This window comes from Papilio machaon, chromosome 12 (assembly GCF_912999745.1).
Source record: "Papilio machaon chromosome 12, ilPapMach1.1, whole genome shotgun sequence".
NCBI lineage: Eukaryota > Metazoa > Arthropoda > Insecta > Lepidoptera > Papilionidae > Papilio > Papilio machaon.
Genome location: NC_059997.1, coordinates 4,147,214 through 4,174,831, shown reverse-complemented (window position 1 = coordinate 4,174,831; position 27,618 = coordinate 4,147,214). Strand labels below are relative to the sequence as shown.

The 27,618-nt window shown below is 43.8% G+C and overlaps 2 protein-coding genes across 3 annotated transcripts in view; one reads left to right on the top strand and one right to left on the bottom strand.

Annotated features, from left to right (window-relative positions):
* Positions 1-546: 546 nt before the first annotated feature.
* The window catches only part of LOC106711650 (integral membrane protein GPR155), a 28,534-nt gene continuing 1,462 nt past the window's right edge, over positions 547-27,618 (top strand). The window contains exons 1-12 of one of the 2 annotated variants that reach the window (XM_045680181.1): positions 547-652; positions 1,775-1,867; positions 2,094-2,383; positions 2,619-2,923; positions 3,370-3,491; positions 3,577-3,742; positions 24,046-24,273; positions 24,703-24,855; positions 25,397-25,568; positions 26,024-26,182; positions 26,372-26,507; positions 27,071-27,281. In XM_045680181.1, coding sequence (XP_045536137.1) covers positions 1,788-1,867; positions 2,094-2,383; positions 2,619-2,923; positions 3,370-3,491; positions 3,577-3,742; positions 24,046-24,273; positions 24,703-24,855; positions 25,397-25,568; positions 26,024-26,182; positions 26,372-26,507; positions 27,071-27,281 — 2,022 coding nt within the window. In that variant the 5' untranslated portion in view covers positions 547-652; positions 1,775-1,787. Of the gene's footprint in view, positions 653-1,774; positions 1,868-2,093; positions 2,384-2,618; positions 2,924-3,369; positions 3,492-3,576; positions 3,743-24,045; positions 24,274-24,702; positions 24,856-25,396; positions 25,569-26,023; positions 26,183-26,272; positions 26,288-26,371; positions 26,508-27,070; positions 27,282-27,618 lie in introns of those variants that run through there. The other variant, XM_045680180.1, reaches the window with a different exon arrangement.
* LOC106711187 lies at positions 5,507-10,900 on the bottom strand. The gene is made up of 2 exons (XM_045680182.1): positions 10,460-10,900; positions 5,507-5,896 (listed from the first exon to the last, which is right to left on the bottom strand). Exons 1-2 carry the CDS (start codon positions 10,824-10,826, stop codon positions 5,622-5,624), a joined length of 642 nt encoding a protein of 213 aa, XP_045536138.1. The 5' UTR covers positions 10,827-10,900; the 3' UTR covers positions 5,507-5,621.

Sequence of the window (27,618 nt, the reverse complement as noted above, 5' to 3'; positions counted from 1 at the left end):
AATTTGTCAATGTCAGTAGACTGATTTGCCAGTTCGGAAATATATTGTGTTTGATTTGATGACTTGATAAACATACTTACAAATTTGTATAAATTGTATCGATTGTTCCGTAATTAATCATGAAATTCCAAGACCAATAATTAGTGAATATAGCGTAATGTGTGCCGTACATTGCTAATTCTATACGAATATTAATCAAATGTGTTTTGATAAAAAACTAATTGACACATTATCATAATATTACTATAAAATTAAAATATTTGCTAGCTTATCTTAATTCGTACAAAATCTACGTAAGTATAAATTTATCTTATTTTTTTAACTAGTCTTGTCTTATTAAAACCAGTAAAGAAGTAACAAAAGCTCGTTAAATCTTTTAATATCTAATAAAATAATACTTTTAATTTCTCTCTTAATGTATTAAAAACTTACTTTTCCATGTTGTCAAAATATAGTTCTTGTGCCCTATAGTAACATAATAAGATTGTTTTCTATCCCCACTTTCTCAAACAATAGAGATTATCAGTTTAAGTTATAGTGCTCAATATCATGGGACACAGAATTAGTAAAATAATAATAATTGTGATGTAATTAATAAAAATTCCGAACAAGTGCAAGTCGGACTCGCGCACCAAGTGTTCCGTACAAACCTGTAAGAGGGATATAACTAATGAAATTCAACTCAAAATTTCCGTTTTTATTATTTTTCCTTTATCTGTACAATAAGTCGTTGCTTCATACCCAATTTCAACATTCTGATTTCATGGGAAGTACCCTAAAGGTTTTGATTCGGAAAGCAGCATAAAGGGATAGTAGACCTGAGTATTTGGTATAAATTCTATCTTTAAAGGAAAAATGGTCTTGACAAACAGACAGATGGGCTGACAACAAAGCGATTGTATAATGGTTCTGGTTATTCCTTTCGGAGTATGGAACAATAAAACTTTTAATTTTTTTAGCACCCAGTGCTGATTTTAGCATTTTTTCTAAGAGGTTGCATTTGTTGCTTGTCCTATACTCCATTTACAGTGAAACTTGGTTAAGTGGGACCTGGATAAGTGAGAAACCTCCATAACTGGAACTCATGCTGAGGTCCCAACACTTTGTCACTGAATTACCTCTGTTAGTGGGACGAGGTAAACCTCTATATCTGGGATTTGTTCTTTCGATTTATCATCATAGTTACCTCTATAACTGAGACAGCGAGTAAATTTTATATGCATAAACCTCTGTAACTGAGATAACATTGTTTGTTTACTCATTCTTATTCTACCCACAATTTCCACACGTAATTCCAAGTACGTAAGTACAAATTTTGAGCTTCAATTTTATCTATCTTATCGATATTTACTATCATACAGATGTTTATTTGAAAAATGTCAAACTGAAATAACTGAAATAACCTGTATTCTCACCTCTATTAATGGAACCCTCTGTAAATGAGACAGATTATTATTACCTGTATATCTGAGACACTGGGTAAGTGGAATACCTCTATAAGTGAAACGACATTGCAGGTCCCTTGATGTCTCACTTAACCAGGTTTCACTGTAGTTTGATATAACACTGTAAGTCCTGATATCAGATTCTAAAGGAGATAAAAAGCTTTGATTTTTTTTAATTTGTTCAGTATCACCAACTCATGTGGAGACTTCACTTTCAAAAGAAAAAAATTATGTAATTCAACATGTTCCATGTCACATATGAAATGTGTTAGAAGAAACATTAGGTTATTAATTTTGTGATGATTATTTGTTTTTTAAATATTTTATAGAATAAATATCATCATGCAGTTGGAAGTAGCTGAAGCAGCCTCGGAGAGGTTGTATCCTGCTTTGTTTCAATGTTTTACTGTTATCATTAGCGGGTAAGTTTGTATCTTTAAGATAATTCTTGTAATAACAATATCAAATCTAAATAAAGATCCTGGCCTAAATGACTTGCTGGTTACGTTTTTTCTATCAACAACATAAATAATTATGTGCAGATTTTTATTACAAATATAAAAGATGTATGCAGCTTGTATCTATCTACTTATTATGTTACTTAACTGACTATGATGTAGTTTTTGCTCAAAAATTTCTTATTTTCAGATACATTGCTGGTAGACTTAATGTGGTCACCAAGGCTGAGTCGAAAGGCATTGCCACATTTGTGGGCACCTTTGCATTACCATCACTCATATTCTTGTCTCTAGCTCAATTAGACTTTAGCATTGTAAATTGGACATTTTTATTTTCGATGCTATTAGCAAAAGGAGTAGTATTCTTTGGAGTTGTTCTTGTCACCATTTTGGTGACAAAACCAATGAACTTAGGACAAGCAGGAATGTTTGCAATATTTTGCACACAGAGTAATGACTTTGCTTTGGGATATCCAATTAGTAAGTGAATTTTGTAAAATTTGTATTTTAACCATTGTTACCCTTTGTATCCAAATGATTTTAAATAAATCTAAATGGATTTTAAAGATTTTCACTGCAAAATTTTGCATATTGTATTAGTGATATGCCTATGAACAAAATAATCATTGATTTTTTAGGCGTTTATTTATTTATTCAGCTTTATTTTACTAATACTTGTTTGTAAATACAATATTACGATTTTTTCCCATTTCAGTTAATGCAATATATGAAAAAACTCATCCTGAATATGCATTATATCTATATTTAATGGCGCCTATTTCTCTGGCTATACTAAATCCGTTTGCTTTTGTGTTGCTTGAAATCAATAAGCAGAGACAAAATACGGATCAGTCTGATAGTGCACAAAACCAAAAGAAATATGTTATGAGAATAAAAATGCTACTACAGATTCTCAAAGGAATAGTATTTAATCCAGTATTAGTGATGACTGTGTTAGGCATTATTGGAAATATCGCTTTTAAACATAAACTGTCCATCTACATCGAAGGACTTTTAGAGGTGAGATATTTATTATGTTGTACAATTTCATTCATACAACCTTTATCTAATAATAGTGTTGCCTGTTATAACCTGTTTTGTATTTTTTTTATTGTATGTGTATCTAAAATATGCTCCATTTGTATGATGTGCTAATCTATATATATAAAAGAAAGTCGTGTTAGTTACACCATTATAACATAAGAACGGCTGAATCGATTTGACTGAAAATTGGTGGGCAGGTAGCTTAGAACCAGGAAACGGACATAGGATAATTTTTACCCCGTTTTCTATTTTTTATTCCGCGCGGACGGAGTCGCGGGTAAAAGCTAGTTTTATATATACTTAATGACACATGTTATTTGTGTCCCCACCAATATTTTAAAAGTTTTTCAAATATGGATTAGGTGAGACAAAGAATATCTTAATTATATAAATAATTTAAGTATTTATAATTTTTTATTTAGGTTTATGGTCAAGCCTTTTCCGCATCAGCTCTATTCTTATTAGGATTAAGAATGGTTGGTCAAGTGCATCGGCTTAGAGGGCCTGCGTTAATTGTCCCCTGTGTACTAATTATGGTTAAATTGTAAGTATATTTTGACTGAACCTAGAACAAAATACTATCCCAATTACTTAGATCAAAGTTTATTTTAATTTCAATTTTTTTTAAGAGTAATTTTGCCTGTTGTAATGAGAGAATGTGTGTCTGCACTGAACGCTGGTGAAAATCAGACAGAAACATCATCACTGTCAACATATGCATTCTTGTATGGAACCATACCAACAGCTCCGGCCGTGTTTGTATTCTCAAATATATACCAGTTGGAAATGGACCTGGTAAGTACTGAAATATATAACAAACTGAAAATAATAATACTGTAAGATATTTGATGCAAAAGTATTTTAAAAGAATTAAACTAACAGCGAAACAGTGAATTTAACTCTACTTCATAATAATCCTCGCTGTAGTATAAACTTTAACCGAACGTAAGTAAACAAAAATGTCAGACGTTCCGCAATGACGGATGGAGAGACTGCCTCGAGCAGCAGCGCACGCTTCCTTATAAAACCTTTTTTTTGTGTGGCTACCCTCAACAGTCCTAACACGGCTTCTCCTGACATGAGACCGTCCTCGGGCTCGTTCTTCCAGCATCTTCAACACTGGAATTCGTCTGTAACAATGGCATAGAGTCTTTCGATACCAGCTCGTTGGCAGGCGCTATGCGGGCGCGCTGCTCGTCGTCAGGCGCTGCACTGGCGCGCTGCTCGGCAACAGGTGCTGCATTGGCGTGCTGCTCGCGGCAGGTGCTGCACTGGCGTGCTGCTCGGCGACAAGTGCTGCACTGGCGCGCTGTTCGGCGACAGGCGCGGCTGTGGCGCGCTGCTTGTAGGCAGGCGCGGCTGTGGCGCGCTGCTTGTAGGCAGGCGCGGCTGTGGCGCGCTGATTGCAGACAGGCACCGCTCAGGCGCGCTGATTGTAGACAGGCACCGCTCAGGCGCGCTGATTGCAGACAGGCACCGCTCAGGCGCGCTGATTGCAGACAGGCACCGCTCAGGCGCGCTGATTGCAGACAGGCACCGCTCAGGCGCGCTGATTGCAGACAGGCACCGCTCAGGCGCGCTGATTGCAGACAGGCACCGCTCAGGCGCGCTGATTGCAGACAGGCACCGCTCAGGCGCGCTGATTGCAGACAGGCACCGCTCAGGCGCGCTGATTGCAGACAGGCACCGCTCAGGCGCGCTGATTGCAGACAGGCGCTCTGCTCGTAGACACGCGCAGCTGCGGCGCGGTGCACAACACAGCTACATAGTAGGACACAAGACCGGACCAAATCTGCATCTATATCAATAATGGTGTCCTCGGTTATTTGATCATAACTCTTTATGGTTTCAAAACATTCGATACATGACCATGCGAGCCATGACATCAGTGGCAGCCCGCAGTATGCCAGATACTGAACGTCCCGCAGTCCGTTCAATACTTTCTTCAAAAGACCATGTAGGGCAAGCGTCCCGCAGTCCGTTGCCGATAGGAGCGTCCCGCAGTCCGTCCTCTACATGATATTAATGGCAACCCGCAGTTTGTCAGTCCAGAAGATACCCTAGAGGCATCTCCTGATACAGAACGTCTCACATTCCGTTCACAATCTCACTTCTGCAGTTGGGTATCCCGCAGTCTACGCAACGCAGAGCATCTCGACAATACATGGACAAAGCAAACTGAACTAATAAAGGGCATCAATGACTATTACGACATAATGACATACGTCTGACTCAGGTAATGGCTTAACACGCTCAGCGCAACCGACTAGCCTTACAAGTTCACTTTAAAATGAAAAAATCATGTTGGCATGTAACGTGTTAAATCTTGCCACGACTCGGCCTTACCTGACCCTCACTAATAAACTGATCGAGGTATTCAATTTCAGTCTTTAGTAAAGAACACATCTTTAAATTAAATGAAAAGTCTGATGTTGACTTATTTGGCATCAAAACTTGAAATATAAAAATATTGGTTCAATCTTACCGCAGTGTCGGTGCAGGTTCGTGAAGAATCATTGAAAGATCTTACTTGATCGCGTGCTTGTTGTAAGGTTGGATGTTGAAATTGAAGTGGAGTAAAAGATGGCGCCGACGACCGCCGGCCGGTCGGCCGTCGGCGCGAGAGCAGCGATGACAGTGCACTGTCGCTGCTCTGTGGCAATGTTGCCACTTTTTAAATATGGCGTAGACAGGCTGCCCCCCTTGGGTCAGGAGCATCCTGGTCCAACGCAGCAGGTAGTGGGCAGAGGCGGTTGTAGGCTCTGCGCAGCGTCCCGGTTGTGGTGAGGACGTCAGCGACGCGGTTGACACCGTCGCTGCCAGGGTGGACGCCAGTGATCCTTCCAATCAGCCATCGGTTTGGTGGAAGGCGATCATCCTTCACGACGACCATTTCTCCTAATTGCGGTTGCGTTCCTCGCGTGCGCCACTTGCTGCGGGACTGGAGTTCTGAAAGATATTCCTTATAATATCTGGTCCAAAAATGACATTTTAATTGTTGAATTCTCTTGAATTTGCTTAAAGTTGATAATTGGTGATTTTCCACCTGAGGTGCAGGCGACATAGTTATTGTTCGTCCAATTAGAAAATGGGCCGGTGTTAAGGGAATGAGATCCGTAGGATCGGACGAAAGAGGAGTGAGCGGTCTTGAATTTAGTATCCCCTCTATTTGTACTAAAAGAGAATTTATATGTTCGTAGTCTAAATGAGTCATAGATAGGACTCGTTTTAGATGGTGCTTTACCGATTTTACTGAACCCTCTGCCAAACCGTTAAAATTGGGACTATAAGCAGGACAAAATTTAAAATTTATATCATTTTCAGCCGAATATGAAACTATATTGTTGCAGTTATCCTTTAAAAATTTTGATAATTCATTACACGCCCCTTTATACTGAGTTCCATTGTCAGAATAAAGAGTTGCTGGCTTACCTCTGCGGGCAATAAACCTGTTTAACGCGTCAATAAAACCTTGCGAAGTGAGATCGGTGACGAGCTCAAGGTGTATTGCCTTCACTGCCAAACATACAAACACAACTATATAGGATTTGATAAGTTGTGCACCACGACCTTTTCTGTTCAATATCATGATTGGCACAGGTGGGCACAGTTAATCGAAAAGTTAACTTCGTTAATCGTTAATTCGTTAATTAAAAAATTAACTTCGTTAATCGTTAAAGCGTTAAATTCTCGAAAATTTAACGCAAGTTAAAGTTAATCGTTAACAGTTAACCATACCAAAATTATACATACTAATTTTACACTTATGTGGCGACACTTGTTTAAAATAGTAATTTGACTACATATTCTATAACACATTAGTATTAGAGACAAGTATGAATGCATTATAGTATATTTCATTACGAGTGCGGAAAGCCTGTCATTGCAAAGAGTTCCGACAAATGTCTACAAGTTGACAGTTGGAACAAGTTGTAAAGTTTTTCACGTGTACTAAACAACTATTTTTGATACAGTTGCGAAAAAATTAAGCAATTTAATAGAATAATAAAAAACACAATAAACTCAACTAACTAAAATGTTTGGAAAATGGTGCCAACCGTAAAAGAATACAAACTGAGATTTTTTTTTCTTCACCCATTCTGGGTAGGCAAAGGGAACTATGCCCAAACAATCAAGTCTTCAGTAAATTATTTTTATTGATATGAAATGAAAATTAAATTTAATGAGATGAAATAAAATGAAACCTAACCTAATTCATTGAATCAAATCATTAAATTTGATATTGTAACAAATTAGGAGCTTCTTTTTAGAAATATTTGCATGAATCATAAAAATTTCAATGATTTTTTTTTTGTAAAAACTTAGTGGTTGGTTTTTCTTTATAGCAAACATTATTTTGACAGTTGTGAAAGAGAACGCACGAGTTTGAAAAAGCTAAAGAACGAGTAAAAAAAGTTTTTTAACACAGTTTCTCAAAAAGTGGCGTATTGCAGGGACGAAAAGCGTTCGGAATGTGGGCTATTACATACTCGTGCTTTTATATACTCGTAATGAAATATACTATTTCGAACTTTCTTTTCATTTTGTCCTGTTGGTCCCGTCTTTCCCGGAACGCTCTGATACATCACACTTGCACGCGAACTTCACATGTATCAATTATCAACTCGTTCGTTCATCATTCGAGTCGCTGACAGTCGCCTAACATAGCTGAACTTAAGAGCGTGGCGTGGTGCGTAATTTAAACAAAATGACAGCACGTCTCCAAGTTTCAAATTTCTCCAAATTTAACGATTAACGGACTTTTATTAACGGAAGTTGAGTTTAACGGAAGTTAACAAAAGCGTTAACACTTTTTGAAGTTAACTTAAAAGTTAATCCGTTAAGCAAAATGTTAACTTCGTTAATTAACGATTAACGGATTAACGAGTTAATGCCCAGCTCTGATGATTGGACCGGCATAGTCTGTAGCTGTGTTTAAGAATGCGAATTCAGACTGCAACCTCTCCGCAGGAAGTGTACTCATGATTGGTTGGTAAGTTTTGCCTGCAAATCTGAGACAAGTTGTACATTGATGTGTTATTTTTCGGCAGAGGTTGCGTCCTCCAACGATCCAAAATTTGTGCCGTAGTGTAGATAAAAGTAATTGTGGTCCTGCATGTAATAATATTGTGTGGTAATGTTGTACTAATGTTTTTGTTATGTGATGAGATGCATGTAACAATATTGGATGTTTTGTGTCATAGTCGTAGTTGGAGTTTGACAATCGACCTCCAACTCTAATAAGATGGTCATTATCAATAAAAGGGTTCAATTTAATCAGTTTATCTTTTGGTGAAAGTTCACCTTTCATGAGTAAAAAATATTGTTTATTAAACATATCTAGTTGCACTCTTTTGCACAACACTAATAATGCTAGTTTTAATTCTGAAAGTCTAAGTGGACCAATATGTTTATTATTTTTATTTTGACAATTGTGTTTGAATCTTAATAAATAAGCTACGATATGTTGCATTTTGTTAAAATTTGAATATTTGGTTGTGAAATGTTCATCAATATCTTGCAAGACTGCAGTCGCAGAAATATGAAAGTTAGATTTTATTTCTGGTAAATTTGAAATATCTAAGTTTTGAGGCTGGGATGGCCAATCTATGTTTTGATGCCGCAAGAAGTGCGGACCTTCCCACCACAAATTTGAATTTTTGAGTTGTGTGTTTGTTTTTTCAGACATATGTCCTAACTCTATGTATTCATTCATGAAATTGATATATTCGTTTTTGAAACTAGGATTTCTTTTAAATTTGCGTTCTAAAGAGTTAAATCTAACCAAAGCTTGTTGGCTGGAGTCACCCAGACAGTCCGGGGACTCTTTAAATGGAATTGTAACAATAAACTTGCCATCTGGGTGGCGTTTTGTTGTAGTAGTGAAGATCCGTTCGCACTCACTCTCAGCTTTAAGATCGTGCAATTGTTGAGTGACTGGAGCGGCTTCAGATTCAAAAAAATAGTTTAATTTTTCATCAAGCTCGATATCGTTTGTGAAATGGCAATGGACTGTATGTGAATAAAATTGTTTTGATTTTCTTTTGTATGGTAATTGAATTGAACCAGAAACTAGCCAACCAAGTTTTGTTTCAACGAGGATTGGTTTGTGTTTACCCAGAGATATTTGATTTGAAGAAAGAACATTCCAGAATAGATCAGCACCAAGCAACATGTGTACCTCTGACGGCACAGCAAATGTTGGGTCAGCAAGTTGAACTTGGGAAGGAATCTCAAATGAATTGGTATTAATGGGAACCGTGGGTATCAGCTGAGTGATATTGGGAACGATAAAACAGTTGACTTCTGTTTTATAATGATTTTGATATAGAGATGAAATTGTGACGTCACATCTTTGTGAGATGTTGGAAGATTGTTGATTTAGTCCTTGGACTGATACACATGTGGAATAACTGGGTATCCCTAATTGCCTTTGCAAAGATTGTGTTATGAAACTGCTAGTGCTACCATTGTCCAATAGAGCACGTACTTTGTGTAATTGCCCAGCATGATCTTCTATGGTGATCATTGCTGTTGATAATAAAACCTGGCTATTGTGTATTGATGATAGTGTAACAGGTTTAGATAGTTCCTGTATATTTGGTAGAACAACACAGTCACTTTTAGAAGATTGATTAACCGGAGGTTCATTAAATTGTTTAGATGGATGCAACATAGTATTGTGTCGCCTTGTGCATAAGCGGCAGGAACTGAGTCTACAATGTTGTTCATTGTGCCCAGACCGCAAACAATTTGTGCAAAGATTCAGGTCTTTTATTTTAGTTAGCCGAGATTCTATAGACATTGCCTTGAACTTAGGACATTGATATATGGAATGAAAATTTTTGCAAACGGGGCACTTAAATTGTTTTTGTTTAGATGTTTCATTAACAATAAATGTCTTGGGACGGTTGTGAGTTACATCACTATAACGTCGTGACTTAGGTTGTCCCTGAGCTTCTTCGATGGTTTCTAAAAGATCTGCACGGTTTTTTAAAAATTGCATGAACTCTTGCAAAGATGGTACATGCTGAATCCGATTACGCTCAGTTTCCCAATCTCGTATTGAAACTAAATCAAGTTTGCTTGACATCATGTGAACAATTAACACATCCCAATGTTCTGTTGGAAGTTTTAATGTATTTAGAGCCCGTAGGTTTTTATTTACCCAATCTATTAAGTTCCGCAGAGCCTTGGAAGACTCTTGCGTGACAGGCTGTATATTAAATAGAGCTTGAATATGGTTGTTAATTAAAATTCGATTGTTATTGAATCTGTCACAAAGTAAGTCCCAGGCAACATCATAGTTCTCCGTTGAAAATTCTATAGATTTGATAATTAAAGCCGCTGTATCCTTTAATGAATTTCTTAAATAGTGAAATTTATGTATTTTTGGAATTGTGTGATTGTCGTGTATTAATGATTTGTAGGTGTCATGATATTCTAACCAATCTTGATAGCGACCAGAAAAGGTAGGTAAATGTATTGTTGGTAATTTGATGCTCGGCCCACCTGAATATCCAATAACACCTGAGCCCGACACCGATGCACTGTCATTGCCCGCAGCAGTAGCAGCATTAACAGCGGCATGCCTGCTGAGCAAATCCTGCGCAACAGCCATGGCGCTGAAGTAGCTGTTCTCGAAGGCAGCTCGTTCTGCATACTCGTCATCTGGAATGTCGGTTAATCCTTCTATATCATTCTGTATCGAGTCAAAATCATTGTACATTTCTTGCATTTTCCCATTTCTTATGGTTAATTCATGGGCCTGTACACTATTTATAGTTTTGCTAGGTAATAATGTATCTAGAAATTTTTTAAACACTGTTAATTTCGATTTGAAGCTTGCTCTAGATTTTTTCAAAGTTTGGATGTCCATTTTGATTGTTAATTGAAAGTAAATTAATGATGCAAAGTTAATTAAATGTTAATGAAAATGAAATAAATTATAAATCCCTGCTGTTGTAAAGAAAATTAAACAAAGTTACATATGCAAATAAAAAAATTAAATTGAGGGTAAGTAAAAAAAATAAAAAAATACTTAAATTTTGTAAAAAAACTTGAAAAAAGCAGGCAGAACGTTAGGTTATATTCAAGCAAACAGATGGCAGAACAACCGAAGGCTCATGAGGGTTCACTCGGCTACCAACCGGCTTAAGCGGGAACAATGACCCCAGATGGATTTCTGTAATGTTCGAAATTTAAGTTAGCAAATGGTTAAAATTATGCTGCATTAGTACAAATAGAGGCAATACACCGTTCTAGACCCTTTAGAAATGTACAATAGTTGAATTTTTTTTTAAAAGTTAGTGAAGGTAAGTGGGATGACGCGACAATTTTTAATTTGTTGAAACGAAATAAATTATAGTTTTTTGAATTTGGAATAATGATTTTTGAAATGATTAATAACAAAGAAATTGAATAACACACCTTTAGATAGTTGGTATGATTGAACAAATAGATTGAAAATTGCAATAGTGAGATTTACGTAAATAGTTGGAAAATAATTGGAACGAACTCACTCATCTCCGCAAACCTCTCTAGGTATATATTGGCTTGATGAATTGAAGATTTGATATTCAGCACGCGTCCATGTCGATCAATCTTCTTTTTTCGACCGCACCGCTTCGAAATTTTTCTTCTTGGCCCCTTTTGATTGTTGAGTTCCAATAGAAATTATTCGAATCCGGCTCGAAACTATGTCGGTGCAGGTTCGTGAAGAATCATTGAAAGATCTTACTTGATCGCGTGCTTGTTGTAAGGTTGGATGTTGAAATTGAAGTGGAGTAAAAGATGGCGCCGACGACCGCCGGCCGGTCGGCCGTCGGCGCGAGAGCAGCGATGACAGTGCACTGTCGCTGCTCTGTGGCAATGTTGCCACTTTTTAAATATGGCGTAGACACGCAGTACAAATTGAATAGATCGCGTCGACAATCCTGTCTGCTGTGAAATACACAGACAGCGCGTGAGCCTCACTACTCACATATTCCCATGCAGAATAAACGGCTTGGTCCACGTTACCCTTGCTTCGCGAACACTGGTACCACTTTGATATCGACTCAACTTGCTACGACTACAACAATTATCACGGTAACGATCTGACATTTTTCTCTTTGCATTTATTTTCACGAAAATGCAAACACAAACACAGAGTGAGCAAAGTGGATAGAATCACGTGGATCCTATCCCACTTCTGATGTAAGATATTTGATGCAAAAGTATTTTAAAAGAATTAAACTAACAGCGAAACAGTGAATTTAACTCTACTTCATAATAATCCTCGCTGTAGTATAAACTTTAACCGAACGTAAGTAAACAAAAATGTCAGACGTTCCGCAATGACGGATGGAAAGAGACTGCCTCGAGCAGCAGCGCACGCTTCCTTATAAAACCTTTTTTTGTGTGGCTACCCTCAACAGTCCTAACAATACTATGTATTTGTCTGATGTTTTAACTGTAACTAATGTCCACTAGCAAATATAACAGAGTCCTCATTGTTTTTATAATTTCTTAGATTGTAACGAAAAATAACAATAATAATAATAATATTAAATATTATTAAACTAAAGACATAAAATATATGTCGGCGCCCGCGCGCCACCTGAGCGAAACTGTAAACAACACGTGCACCGATTGCGTCATTCGATGCCCCCACTCTCCCCACTACTAGCTCTGCCGCTATAAAAGACGTGCAACATTATTTGAAAGGCAGTCTTGGCTCTGGCGTGGCTCGGCTCACGCTGCTGCGCAGTACTTGCGTGGCGGCGAGACGCCGGTATACCCGCTGCCGTCGGCGGAGGCGGCTCTACTCCCTCTACAGGAGTGCGGTCAAGGCCCTTCGGGTGGCTATCGGCGCGGCGAAGGACCAGGCGGACGATGAGATGCTGAGGGCTCTGGATAGAGATCCATTCGGGAGGCCCTACAAGGCCGTGCGGCGAAAGCTCCGGTCTAGGGGCCCTCCCATCACCCAGAGTCTTCAGCCACATGACGTCGACGCGGTGGTCGCCGGCCTGTTCCCGCCGGCAGCTGCCGGTTTCAAGGCGCCTGATATGGCTGAATCCACTGGGGAGGGAGGAGATCCAGGAGCACCGCCGGTAACGGAGGATGAGCTGAGGGCGGCGGTGTTGCGCATGCGCGCCAAAAACACTGCTCCCGGCCTCGACGGTGTGCCCGGCCGCGCCTGGGTCCTAGCGCTGGAGCCGCTCGGACCGTGGATACGGGCATTATTCCAGGCCTGTTTGGAGCGGGGCCAGTTCCCGAGTGAGTGGAAGAGGGGGAAACTGGTCCTTCTCAAAAAGGACGGCCGTCCGGCCCTCGAGCCGTCGGCGTACCGACCGATAGTTTTGCTGGACGAGATCAGCAAGCTCTTTGAGCGGGTGATTGCCGCTCGTCTCGTCCAGCACCTGGAGAGTGTGGGGCCGAATCTCAGCGCCAACCAGTTCGGCTTCCGCACTGGCAGGTCCACCCTGGACGCCATAGCGCGGGTTAGGGACCTTGCGGAAGATGCGGAGTCCCGGGGCGAAGTGCTGTTGGTGGTGTCTTTGGACATCTCCAACGCCTTCAACACCTTGCCCTGGGAAACCATCAGGGAGGCGCTGGGATACCACGGTTTCCCGCCGTACCTTCGGAGGATCGTCGCGGCCTACCTCTCCGAACGCTCGGTCGCGTACCCAACCAGCGTCGGCTGGTCGCAGCGAGCAACGTCTTGTGGTGTTCCGCAGGGGTCGGTTCTCGGGTCGCTCTTATGGAACATCGGGTACGACTGGGTGCTGCGCCTGCCCCTCCCGGGTGGCGTTGAAGTCGTGTGTTACGCAGACGACACCTTGGTGACGGCGCAGGGCAGCACTCACAGGGAGGCCCGATGCAGGGCTACGGCTGGCTTGTCCATTATGGTGGCCAGAATCCGCCGTCTGGGTTTGGAGGTTGCATTGCACAAGTCTGAGGCCATGTATTTTTACGGGCCTCGACGAGCACCTCCGACCCAGTCCGCGATTATGGTGGGCGGGACTTTCATCGGCGTCGGAGGTACGATGAAGTACCTTGGACTCGTCCTTGACAGCCGATGGAAATTTGAAGAGCACTTCCGGCGACTGGTACCGAAGCTCCTGGGGGCGGCCGGGGGCCTTAGCCGGCTTCTGCCGAACCTTGGCGGCCCAGGCTCGCGGTGTCGTCGCCTGAACACAGGCGTCGTGCGATCCATGGCGCTGTATGGTGCGCCCATCTGGGCAGACATTCTGACCGCCCGGACTCGGGCCCTGCTGCGCAAGCCGCAAAGGGTCATGGCGGTTAGAGTGACCCGTGGATATCGCACAGTGTCGTGCGACGCGGCCTGTGTGCTGGCGGGGACGCCGCCATGGGACCTCGTCGCAGAGGTGCTCTCCGGCGCCTACTGGCGGAGGGCGGAAGCCCGATCCCGGGGAGAGCCTCCTCCCGCGGTCGAGGAGGGTGCGTGTCGGCGGGCGGCGGAGGCGCAGCTCATTGCTGTCTGGCGGGAGCGGTTGCTCACGGCGTCTGCAGGCCAACGCACGATTGAGGCGATCCGGCCCGTCCTCGAGCTCTGGATGGGTCGGAAGCACGGGGCTCTCACGTTCCGTCTGGTGCAGGTACTCTCGGGGCACGGTTATTTCGGGGCGTATCTGTGCCGGATTGCGCGGCGAGAGCCCAATGCGAGGTGCCACGAGTGTGGCCATGCTGAGGACACGGCCCAGCACACGTTGGAGTTCTGTGGGCACTGGTCGGACCAGCGCGCCGCACTCGCGGCAGAAATAGGGAGGGACCTCTCGCTGCCCGCTGTCGTCAACGCGATGGTGGGTAGTGAGAGTTCCTGGAACGCTGTCGCCTCCTTTTGCGAGGAGGTGATGGCGCTGAAGGAGGCGGCAGAACGACGGCGAGAGGAGGACGCAGCCGCGGACCCTCTTCGCCGACGTCGCGATGGACGCAGGCGGCAGGCGCACATCCGCCGTCTACCTCCTTAGCGGAGAGCTCCGGGCGATGGACGGCCCATTGCCCCATCGTCCGCCGCATACCTTTTTAGGTGCTAGGCGCTCCCGGCGTTATGGGTGCGCCTTATGACGCGCGTTGTGGGGGGTACTCCCTGCCCCCGTGAGGATGTGAGTCTGCGGTAGCGGACGGTCGCCGGCTGGGTCGCGGAAGATTGCGCGAGTGTTCCCGTGTCCCAGCCGCAAGGCGACGTGGAGGGCCCGAGGGGTTTTAGTGGGTATGGCCGAACGTCTTTAGGCGAGTCCCACACTCCCTGCGCCATTGCACTTCCCGGCGCAGGGGTGCGTAACTGCATTTCCCCTCATAAAAAATAAATAAATGGCGTGGCTCGGTGCACTAGTTGTACTTCGCTTGCTTAACCTAGACGCTTTGGATAGTTAATTTGTGGAAACGAATTAATTATTATTCCGGTGCTATAATTTGGTCCCTAGACTAATTTATTGAATTGTTACTTTGGAACATAGTTTAGTTTAATGGTTAATTAACTGTCATTAGTCCTGTGATTTTGCTAAAAACTATTATACAGTTTAAAGTAGCTTCATTCTTTTTAACTATGGCCGATCCTCTTCCTACATATATATATTGTTAGGACTGTTGAGGGTAGCCACACAAAAAAAAGGTTTTATAAGGAAGCGTGCGCTGCTGCTCGAGGCAGTCTCTTTCCATCCGTCATTGCGGAACGTCTGACATTTTTGTTTACTTACGTTCGGTTAAAGTTTACACTACAGCGAGGATTATTATGAAGTAGAGTTAAATTCACTGTTTCGCTGTTAGTTTAATCCTTTTAAAATACTTTTGCATCAAATATCTTACATCAGAAGTGGGATAGGATCCACGTGATTCTATCCACTTTGCTCACTCTGTGTTTGTGTTTGCATTTTCGTGAAAATAAATGCAAAGAGAAAAATGTCAGATCGTTACCGTGATAATTGTTGTAGTCGTAGCAAGTTGAGTCGATATCAAAGTCGTACCAGTGTTCGCGAAACAAGGGTAGCGTGGTCCAAGCCGTATATGTGAATAGTGAGGCTCACGCGCTGTCTGTGTATTTCACAGCAGAAAGGATTGTGGACACGATCTATTCAATTTGTACTGCGGTAAGATCGAACCAATATTTTTATATTTCAAGTTTTGATGCCAAATAAGTCAACATTAGACTTTTCAATTAATTGTTAAAGGTGTGTTCTTTACTAAAGACTGAAATTGAATACCTCGATCAGTTTATCAGTGAGGGTCAGGTAAAGCCGAGTCGTGGCAAGATTTAACACGTTACATGCCAACATGATTTTTTCATTTTAAAGTGAACTTGTAAGGCTAGTCGGTTGCGCTGAGCGTGTTAAGCCATTACCTGAGTCAGACGTATGTCATTATGTCGTAATAGTCATTGATGCCCTTTATTAGTTCAGTTTGTTTTGTCCATGTATTGTCGAGATGCTCTGCGTTGCGTAGACTGCGGTATACCCAACTGCAGAAGTGAGATTGTGAACGGACTGCGGGACGTTCAGCATCTGGCATACTGCGGGCTGCCATTAATATCATGTAGAGGACGGACTGCGGGACGCTTGCCCTACATGATCTTGTGAATTAAGGCATTGAACGGACTGCGGGACGTTCAGTATCTGGCATACTGCGGGCTGCCACTGATGTCATGGCTCGCGTGGTCATGTGACGAATGTTTTGAAACCATAAAGAGTTATGATCAAATAACCGAGGACACCATTATTGATATAGATGCAGATTTGGTCCGGTCTTGTGTCCTACTATGTAGCTGTGTTGTGCACCGCGCCGTAGCTGCGCGTGTCTACATGCAGAGCGCCTGCCTTTAAGCAGCGCGCCGCGCCTGCCACAAGCAGCGCGCCACAGCCGCGCCTGCCACAAGCAGCGCGCCACAGCCGCGCCTGCCTATAAGCAGCGCGCCACAGCCGCGCCTGCCTACAAGCAGCGTGCCTTAGCGGAGCCTGTCTACAAGCAGCGCGCCACAGCCGCGCCTGCCTACAAGCAGCGCGCCACAGCCGCGCCTGCCTACAAGCAGCGCGCCACAGCCGCGCCTGCCTACAAGCAGCGCGCCACAGCCGCGCCTGCCTACAAGCAGCGCGCCACAGCCGCGCCTGCCACAAGCAGAGCGCCACAGCCGCGCCTGCCACAAGCAGAGCGCCACAGCCGCGCCTGCCACAAGCAGCGCGCCACAGCCGCGCCTGTCTACTAGCAGCGCGCCACAGCCGCGCCTGCCTACAAGCAGCGCGCCACAGCCGCGCCTGCCTACAAGCAGCGCGCCACAGCCGCGCCTGCCTACAAGCAGCGTGCCTTAGCGGAGCCTGTCTACAAGCAGCGCGCCACAGCCGCGCCTGCCTACAAGCAGCGCGCCACAGCCGCGCCTGCCTACAAGCAGCGTGCCTTAGCGGAGCCTGTCTACAAGCAGCGCGCCACAGCCGCGCCTGTCTACTAGCAGCGCGCCACAGCCGCGCCTGCCTACAAGCAGCGCGCCACAGCCGCGCCTGCCTACAAGCAGCGCGCCACAGCCGCGCCTGTCTACTAGCAGCGCGCCACAGCCGCGCCTGTCTACTAGCAGCGCGCCACAGCCGCGCCTGTCTACTAGCAGCGCGCCACAGCCGCGCCTGTCTACTAGCAGCGCGCCACAGCCGCGCCTGTCTACTAGCAGCGCGCCACAGCCGCGCCTGTCTACTAGCAGCGCGCCACAGCCGCGCCTGTCTACTAGCAGCGCGCCACAGCCGCGCCTGTCTACTAGCAGCGCGCCACAGCCGCGCCTGTCTACTAGCAGCGCGCCACAGCCGCGCCTGTCTACTAGCAGCGCGCCACAGCCGCGCCTGTCTACTAGCAGCGTGCCTTAGCGGAGCCTGTCTACAAGCAGCGCGCCACAGCCGCGCCTGTCTACTAGCAGCGTGCCTTAGCGGAGCCTGTCTACAAGCAGCGCGCCACAGCCGCGCCTGTCTACAAGCAGCGCGCCACAGCCGCGCCTGCCTACAAGCAGCGCGCCACAGCCGCGCCTGCCTACAAGCAGCGCGCCCCAGCCGCGCCTGTCTACAAGCAGCGCGCCCCAGCCGCGCCTGTCTACAAGCAGCGCGCCCCAGCCGCGCCTGTCTACTAGCAGCGCGCCACAGCCGCGCCTGCCTACTAGCAGCGCGCCACAGCCGCGCCTGCCTACAAGCAGCGCGCCGCAGCCGCGCCTGCCTACAAGCAGCGCGCCGCAGCCGCGCCTGCCTACAAACAGCGCGCCGCAGCCGCGCCTGCCTACAAGCAGCGCGCCGCAGCCGCGCCTGCCTACAAGCAGCGCGCCGCAGCCGCGCCTGCCTACAAGCAGCGCGCCGCAGCCGCGCCTGCCTACAAGCAGCGCGCCGCAGCCGCGCCTGCCTACAAGCAGCGCGCCGCAGCCGCGCCTGCCTACAAGCAGCGCGCCGCAGCCGCGCCTGCCTACAAGCAGCGCGCCGCAGCCGCGCCTGCCTACAAGCAGCGCGCCGCAGCCGCGCCTGCCTACAAGCAGCGCGCCGCAGCCGCGCCTGCCTACAAGCAGCGCGCCGCAGCCGCGCCTGCCTACAAGCAGCGCGCCGCAGCCGCGCCTGCCTACAAGCAGCGCGCCGCAGCCGCGCCTGCCTACAAGCAGCGCGCCGCAGCCGCGCCTGCCTACAAGCAGCGCGCCGCAGCCGCGCCTGCCTACAAGCAGCGCGCCGCAGCCGCGCCTGCCTACAAGCAGCGCGCCGCAGCCGCGCCTGCCTACAAGCAGCGCGCCGCAGCCGCGCCTGCCTACAAGCAGCGCGCCGCAGCCGCGCCTGCCTACAAGCAGCGCGCCGCAGCCGCGCCTGCCTACAAGCAGCGCGCCGCAGCCGCGCCTGCCTACAAGCAGCGCGCCGCAGCCGCGCCTGCCTACAAGCAGCGCGCCGCAGCCGCGCCTGCCTACAAGCAGCGCGCCGCAGCCGCGCCTGCCTACAAGCAGCGCGCCGCAGCCGCGCCTGCCTACAAGCAGCGTGCCTTAGCGGAGCCTGTCTACAAGCAGCGCGCCACAGCCGCGCCTGTCGCCGAACAGCGCGCCACAGCCGCGCCTGTCGCGAGCAGCGCGCCAGTGCAGCACTTGTCGCCGAGCAGCACGCCAGTGCAGCACCCGCCGCGAGCAGCACGCCAATGCAGCACCTGTTGCCGAGCAGCGCGCCAGTGCAGCGCCTGACGACGAGCAGCGCGCCCGCATAGCGCCTGCCAACGAGCTGGTATCGAAAGACTCTATGCCATTGTTACAGACGAATTCCAGTGTTGAAGATGCTGGAAGAAAGAGCCCGAGGACGGTCTCATGTCAGGAGAAGCCGTGTTAGGACTGTTGAGGGTAGCCACACAAAAAAAAGGTTTTATAAGTATTATATATACATAAAGAAATTAAAAGCATTGTTGTCTATATTTACATTATATTTATTAATGACATAATGTTGACACATTATTGATTATTATCTCACTGGCTTACCGGCCAGTAACTTAATCATGAAAGAGGTGATACACCACAGTTTCTCCCCCCTAGCTTTGGACCAAGGGAGCAGCTAGGAGCTGGTCAATGTGCCTACGCCAAACAGAACCGTCATCAGTTATTATCTTATAATGTAGTCTCCCTAAACGTTCTTGGATGGTCCCGAAACGCCAGCGCTGCGTGGAGCCGACGGTATAATCACGGGCCTGGATGCGGTCGCCTGAATTGAACTCTTTGTTAAGATGTGGCTGGTGTTTAACTGATGGTCGTCGGCGTTCCCCTCTCATGAACATGGCATGTAGCGACGTGCGTACCTCCCTACCAAACATAAGCTCGTAGGGGGTCTGGCCGTTAGCGTCCGGCGTTCGACGAAGTCGTGTTTTAGTCGTGAGGAGCTTTTGATATATTGTACCTCCTTCCCCCTCTAAGCTTCGTAGTATCCTTTTCACGGTTTGAACGTATCGTTCGGCTTGACCGTTCGTTGCTGGATGGTATGGAGCAGACGTCTTATGAACGATCATACTGTCTTTGAGGAATGCTTCAAACTCTTCTGAGATAAATTGTCGTCCGTTGTCAGAGACTAAAATTCGTGGTATTCCAAAGGTGCAAAATAATTCTTTCAGTTTTTGGACGCACCAAGTAGTTGTTGTGGTTTTGGTAGGTATTATCTCAATCCATTTTGAAAATGCATCTACTATTATAAAAAGTTGGTGACCCTGGAAAGGTCCCGCAAAATCAATGTGCAATCTTTGCCAAGGTCCATCAGGTCGTTCCCAATGGTGAAGTGGTGCTTTTTCAGGTTCATTCTGTTGTAGTCTGCAAGTTCTGCACGATTTCACCTTCTTTTCGATGTCGTTATCAATCCCCTTCCAATACACAAAACTGCGCGCCAATAGTTTCATCTTAACTATTCCTGGATGGCCGAGATGTAGTTCATTTAGCACGCGTTCTTGAAGTGTTCTAGGGATAAGAACGCGCGCTCCTCTTAGTATACAGCCGTCATGTAATGTGAACTCATTGTCCTTGAAACCGAGTGTTCTTAGCGAGATACCTGAATTAAGTGCCTGTAGTAGAAGTCTGTGTTCTGAATCATTTTTAGTCTCAGTTGCTATCGTATTTGGGTTGATGTCTATAGTATTAATTTGCTCTAATTGGAAATTGTAGTTCTGGTCTATTTTATTAATCCTTGTAGACTCTATTGGAAATCTTGATAGGTAGTCGGCATTGGAGTTATTCGCTGAAGTTCTATATTCAATATTGTAGTCAAATCCGGACAAGAAGTGGGCGTAATGAAATAACCTCATAGTGCTCATTGCTGGTAAGGTTTTATTTGGATGAAATATGCTTGTAAGTGGTTTGTGGTCTGTTATGAGGGTAAATTTTCGGCCGTAGATATAGTAGAAAAATTTTTTTAATCCCCAGTGAATCGCCGTAGCTTCTTTGTCAATTTGACTATATCTTTTCTCGCTGTCTGATAATGTTCTCGAGGCAAACGCAACAGGCCTCTCTGATCCGTCAGTAAGTCTGTGTGATAGGACTGCACCAAGTCCTAGTGGTGAAGCATCAGTGGCCAATACTAGTGGTTTTGTTGGATCAAAGTGTGTTAATACTCTTTCGCTTAATATTTCTTTTTTGATTTTGATGAAGGCTTCCTCGCACTGTGTAGTCCATTGAAAGCTTGATTCTTTCTTTAATAAGTTGTTCAAGGGATTTGTGATGGATGCGAGATTGGGTATGAATTTATTATAGAAATTTGCCATACCGAGAAACGTTCTCAATCCTGCAGTGTTTACTGGGCGTTCTGTTTTTATTATAGCATTTATCTTGTCCTTGTTTTTGTGCAGGCCATCTTTATCAATAGTGTGCCCTAGGTAATTTATACTTGTTTTAAAAAATTGACACTTATCCTTGTTTACTCTGAGGTTGCTTACTTTCAGTTTATCAAGCACAAGCTTAAGTCTTTGTAACAATTTTTCCTTTGAATCACCTTGAATAATTATATCATCGAAAAAGCATTTGACTCCTTCCAGCCCCTGCAAGAGTCTGTCCATAAATCCTTGCCACAAGCTCGGCGCGACTTTCACACCGAACATAAGTCTGTTTACTTTGTATGTACCTTTGTGTGTACTGAGTGTTTGTAGCATTGCGCTTTCGTCGTCCATGACCATATTAAGGTATGCTTGAGTTATGTCGAGTGTACAAAATAGCTTGCCGCCGTTCATTTCTGCAAAGATATCCTCTATCATCGGTATTGGGTATTGTTCATCCAATATAACTTTATTTAGTGTAACTTTGTAGTCTGCGCAAAGTCGGATTGACCCGTTCGGCTTGACAACTGGTACCACTGGGGTTCCCCACTCAGAGTGGTCAACTTTCGTAATGACCCCTAACTTGCAAAGTCGCTCTATTTCTTCATCCACTTTCGTTTTTAAAGCGTATGGTATTCTTCGAGGTTTGATAAAAATTGGTTGTGTGTTTTCTTTAAGGTTAAAGTGTCCCTTGTAATTAGGTATTTTACCCAGGTCGGACTTAAAGACTGAGGTTTTATAAAGTTGTAAGAGTTGGTCTAGTTCTAAGATGTTTGTATGTTGTATAGTTTTTATATCTGCTAAGTTTAAGTTTCCCAGTTCCTTCATCCAACTGCGTCCAAAAATAGGATCTACATCGCCATTGATTAAATATAGTTTACCGTGAAATTCCTTCTCTTGGTATTTGCATTTAACGTAAGTGACTCCAACTGGTTTTATTACTTCTCCTGTGTAAGTACGAAGTTTCATATCTGTGTGGAACAGTCTTTTTCCAATATTCAGTTTTCTATAGTCTCGCATTGACATTGACGTTAATGTTGCTCCAGTATCAAATTCCATTTTCAGCTTTGCGTTCTCGATCTGTACTGATATCATGAATTTCTCAGTTCTTTCGCCAGATATCATATTGATATCGTTCCAGTCATCGTTATCGCTATTGTTCGGCTCTTCTAGTTGGTGCGAATTAGGTCTCGGTGCCTTGTAGTGCAGATTAGGGTTGCGTTGTAGGCAAACGCGGGTAAGATGGCCGATTTTATTGCATTTCCGGCAGGTGACATTGCTGGCGTTACATATCCTGCTTTCATGAGAAGATCCGCAGCGAAAACATTTACCTAATAAATCTCGGCGTGTGATTTGTCTTGAGTTTGAAGTTTTAGGTCGATATGTGTTTGTAGAAACTTTGTCAATACTGCCGTTACTCGTGCTGGGCAATACATTTGTAGCAATAGTGTCGTTTTCTGTTTTTCCCATTTCGATTGAAGTTGCTATTTGAACTAGTTCTTTAAATGTGCATTTATTTTGATCTTGTAAAATTTTTGTTCGTGCGTCATTATCTTTTAAGCCTCGTATGAATTGTAGGCAAAGGAAACTTTCTGATGTGTTCTTCTCACAATGTTGGCAATTAAATTCGCAGTTTGTTGTTAATTTTTTTAGTTCCGCTGTGAATTGAGCTATAGTTTCATCAGATTTTTGTATTCTTGATATGAATTTATGTTGTAGGGCCCATTTGCTAGGTTTTGGATCTACATATTCATTAAGTGTTTCGGTGATGATATCAAATGACATATTAATTGGTTCTTCTGGGCATACTAAGTCACAGAGCTTTTCATGGAGCTCTGGTGATAATGTAGATAGTATAATGTTTGTTTTTGTTTGATCTTTGGTAATATTATTCAATCGAAAATAAGCTTCCAGTCTTCTCTTAAAGTTGTTGAAAGTTTCTGATGCTCCTAGTGGTTGAAATTGTATTTTAGGTATGCTCTCACGTATCTGCTGCTGGTCATGCAACTGTTGTTCATTATGATGTTGCGCTCGCTGTTGTTGTTCTTGCTGTCGTTGGTTTAGTTTCTTTTTCGTTAATAGTTTAGTGATAATTGTTGTGTACAGCTCTTCGAAATCGTACCTGTACTCCTGTTCTTGCTCGTAAGCGGTCTCGTCATGCTGGTCGACGGTGTGGTCTTCGATCGTTCGCTGAAGCTCTCGAAGAGACTTTATCGCTGTATTAAGGCTCTCAGAGCGAGCATCGATGTCCTCGTCAGACATCGACGCCCTCGATGTTACATATTTTTCTATTCTAGTGAGTAACCCTCTTTGGGTACTCCGCTGTTTTTTTACTTTTTCCATGTAATCGTGGGTTTAAAACTCGTCGCCAATATTATATATACATAAAGAAATTAAAAGCATTGTTGTCTATATTTACATTATATTTATTAATGACATAATGTTGACACATTATTGATTATTATCTCACTGGCTTACCGGCCAGTAACTTAATCATGAAAGAGGTGATACACCACAATAAGGAAGCGTGCGCTGCTGCTCGAGGCAGTCTCTTTCCATCCGTCATTGCGGAACGTCTGACATTTTTGTTTACTTACGTTCGGTTAAAGTTTACACTACAGCGAGGATTATTATGAAGTAGAGTTAAATTCACTGTTTCGCTGTTAGTTTAATTCTTTTAAAATACTTTTGCATCAAATATCTTACAATATGTATACCTTAGTATAGCTTGGCGACCCGTCGCCACGGCAAGCGTCGCAACGCCAACAATTCGGTTTACAAGTGATCCTATAGATGCCAGCAATGCATTAACGTTTTGTAACTTTCAGGTGGCATCATCAATGGTTATTTGCACATTCTTATCGGCTCCTATAACATTCCTGTCTGCTCAAGTGATTACCTTAAATAAGGACTATGCTGATCAACTTAAGAAATTTAGCTTTGATTTATCAATAGTATCATTATTTGCTGCTCTATGGATCTTCATAGTTTTCACTGTGACGAGAAAATACAAACGAATGCCTCACAGGATTACATTCTGCTTGAATATTACTCAAGTAAGTTTTGATATAATTTTAATTTTTTTTTTAATTTATTTATAAATCTTAATTTTTAATAATGAATTTGTATGAAATAGGGGAACAATAAAGTCTTCATATTAAGTAAAAAAGTAAAACCTGTTTGAGAATTTTGTATGTTCCCAAAGTTTTTTTGTAAACTCCTTTCAATATTGTTCCCGCTATCCCTTGTCGGGTTTTATGATAAGCCACACTTTAGGAATCGCACACACATACACACGCGCACACACACGAATGAATGAATGGCTGAACTCTCAGCTGCCCCTGTACTAAATTATCTGCACCTCATTAGAGTAACTACGGGGAGGCTGAAAACCATCGCGGCCTTCAGTGACGGTGTAATTTCTTTTGTTTTTGGTTAATAAACTGTATGTTATTTATTTATTTTATTTTGATGAATGTTTTTAGATACTGTTGGCAATCAGTATGATATGGGGAGGTCCGCTGAACAACTACCCGCCGTCCTGGCAGTACGTGGCGCAACAAGGTTTGCAGATATTCACCACTTACTCCTGTTTACTCTGGACTTGCATGTTGTCTGTTGGACTACTAACATTGGAGGTATTTATAACTGAGAATTTTCATATTCTCTTGATGTTAAACAATATTAACATTGTAAATAACTGTAAATAACTTTGAAAGGTATCTAGGCTGTTTGTTCATTATTGTTTGTGCCTTTTAATGTCGGTTTACATTGCCGAAACATCTAAAAAGGTTTTGTTTAATGGTTACAAAGTTTTTATAAACCTCTATAAGTGAGAGTCATTGTTTGATCCCAACGTTTTTAACAACTAAAATCTTTATATGGGATAAAGTTGCGGACTGCAGATTTTCCCTTGGACTTACGCCGTCTTTTTGACTTAGCTAGTTTTGACTGTACACAGGACACGTTATAAACTATTTGTTGTTAAGTTCATAACATCATCAGTCCATTTGTAATGTAAAATTTCAATTTCAATTTTTCAAAAATCGCGGTTATGTTTTCTTTTATTTTGAAACAAACAGCGAAGATATCGAGCCAATTAAGTTAGATATTTAATATGTATGTAAGCCTCATAATAAGTTGGATCAAGTTGTCTGTAAACACCGTTGGTGATGTCAGAGTCGCGGGCCGTGTTTCGTGTTGACGCTATGGCCTGTGCTGGCGTTCGTGGCGTGGGGCGCGCCCGCGGTGATGGTCATCATTCTGCTGGCCACCAAGCCCACCGGTGGGATCGTGGATAGCAACTCTACGGATGTCATACGCCTGTGTCTTCTGGTCTTTAGCTTAACGGGTAAGTGAGTACACTTACACGTCAAATTTGTGGCACTATGTTTATTACATACTAGATTTCGCCTGTGACTTCGTAAGCGCAGATATTAAATATATGTAACTTCGTGTTAAAGTCCCGTGAAAATCGGTCCAGTTATTCCGGAGATTAACCGGAACAAACGTGGCCTTGTGGACAGACGGACAAAAATTTTATAAATTGGTTTTCGTTACGTTCTCGTTACGCTAATATGATTGTTATATTACATACAGACACTCCAATCCTTACTAATATTATAAATGCCGAAGTAACTATGTATCTCTGTCTGTTTATCTCACTTCCACGCCAATACTACTGAGCTTGGTGGGGAGATAGCTTAGAACAGGGAGACTTGGCTTAGAACATAGGATACTATTTCACGTTTTTATTTTAATTCGACGCGAACAATAGCTATTTAGCAATAAGATGTTGTGTTGCAGTGACGACGGGTTGTTTGATCCTGTACATCCGATTCCGGCGCCGCAGCTCGCACTTTGCGGCGCTGTCGGATGACCTGGCGTCCAGTCCACCAGATGAGACCACCAGCCTCGTCGACAACGCGGAGCCCACCTCCAACACGCAGTCCGTTTCTAACATTGGTAAATATAGTTTTTCCGTCGATTTTAAACTATGTGTTGTAAATTCCTATTTCATATTTTATTTATGTTGTTATTCTTCTGCGGCACAAGGAATGGAAGAACATGGTAATTATTACTAACACTTTTTCCAGATTGCCAGTAAATTCTGTAATATAATTTTGTTGGAGTAATTTTGAAACCCCGATATAGGTTGTTACGGCGCAATAACAGCAACGCCCTCACCTAATAGAAATCCAAACGGCTGCTGCACCAATGACCCAAACTGTGAAAGCGGCTTTATGAATTCATCCTCGCGGGACTTGGAAGACATCGCCGATAATAACAAGTAAGAGAAATTCAACATTTGTATCAGAAAAATCGATTTTTCAAAAGATAAGTTGTAATCTTTATGTAAAGAAAATTATGGAACTAATACATATTGTAAAAAAAAAACATTTTTATGTTTTTCTACTTCCCTAGAAGTTTAATAGATTTCTGTGTTAAGTTTTTATCTCCATTTATTGTACATACATTGTTTTCCCACAAAAAAGTCGTATTCGAATGAATGTCATTTTAAGGTCGTCCGTACATGAGACAACGTAAACTTCGAACCTTGGCGAATTTAGTCGTTAAGCAATGTCTTAAAACTTCGTACATAGCTTGTGTTGTTAACATTTCTATCTATCATGGAACGTGATGAGAAATGTCACTGGGATTTTCTAGATGGCAGAGCAAATACAGTTGACATGGTATTCGCTATGCCTGTAATAGACGACGCGCGTCTACGTTTCAATGTTGTGTGTTCGGTGCGCGCGCAACGCAATTCTTGCGACACAACCACACGTTACCTTGTGTAGGAAGATGCTAAAGGGTTGTAGGTTAATTGTGTACATTATCTGTGATGTGTAGGGATTGTGCGTGCACATGTAGTGAGGGTGCGGTGAGGGCGAGGGCGGGGGCTGGCGGGTGCGGCGCGGAGGGCCCGTGCCAGTACCTGAGCGAGCTGGAGCGCGCGGCGGGCCTGCTGGGCCTGCTGCCGCCCGAGCAGACGCGCGGCCGCGGCGGACAGCTGCTGCGGCACACCGTGCTCATCATCGCGTACAATCTCACCATGTTCATCGTATGTATACAGTTTTATTCACGATCTAACAATTTCTTTTTAAATTAATGAATTTGATAGTTTAAAATAACTTACTATAGATGTGAGCATGATCAAGAGTGGAAGTATCACTAAATATACCATAGATATAAAAAACACTTTATTTTATACAAAAAGTCCTCGGTGTAGTCATAGCAACTACTTTAGTCAAATTCCATTTAAAATTTGACAGATAAGTTCATAAATTACTTAAAAAATGAAAAATTAAATACAAAAATTGGAAAAAATGTTGACTGATGACAGCATACTCTTACGCTGGCACCATATGAACCGTTTACCTCGTTCTCTAAACTACACA

What these genes read in the sequence shown, in the direction of transcription:
- LOC106711187 (XM_045680182.1), bottom strand. Translation starts at nt 10,826, where the DNA reads ATGGACATCCAAACTTTGAAAAAATCTAGAGCAAGCTTCAAATCGAAA. An exon ending in AGGTGTTATTGGATATTCAG is followed by an intron (nt 5,897 to 10,459) that starts GTGGGCCGAGCA and finishes AATATCTTTCAG; the next exon opens with AACTCCAGTCCCGCAGCAAG.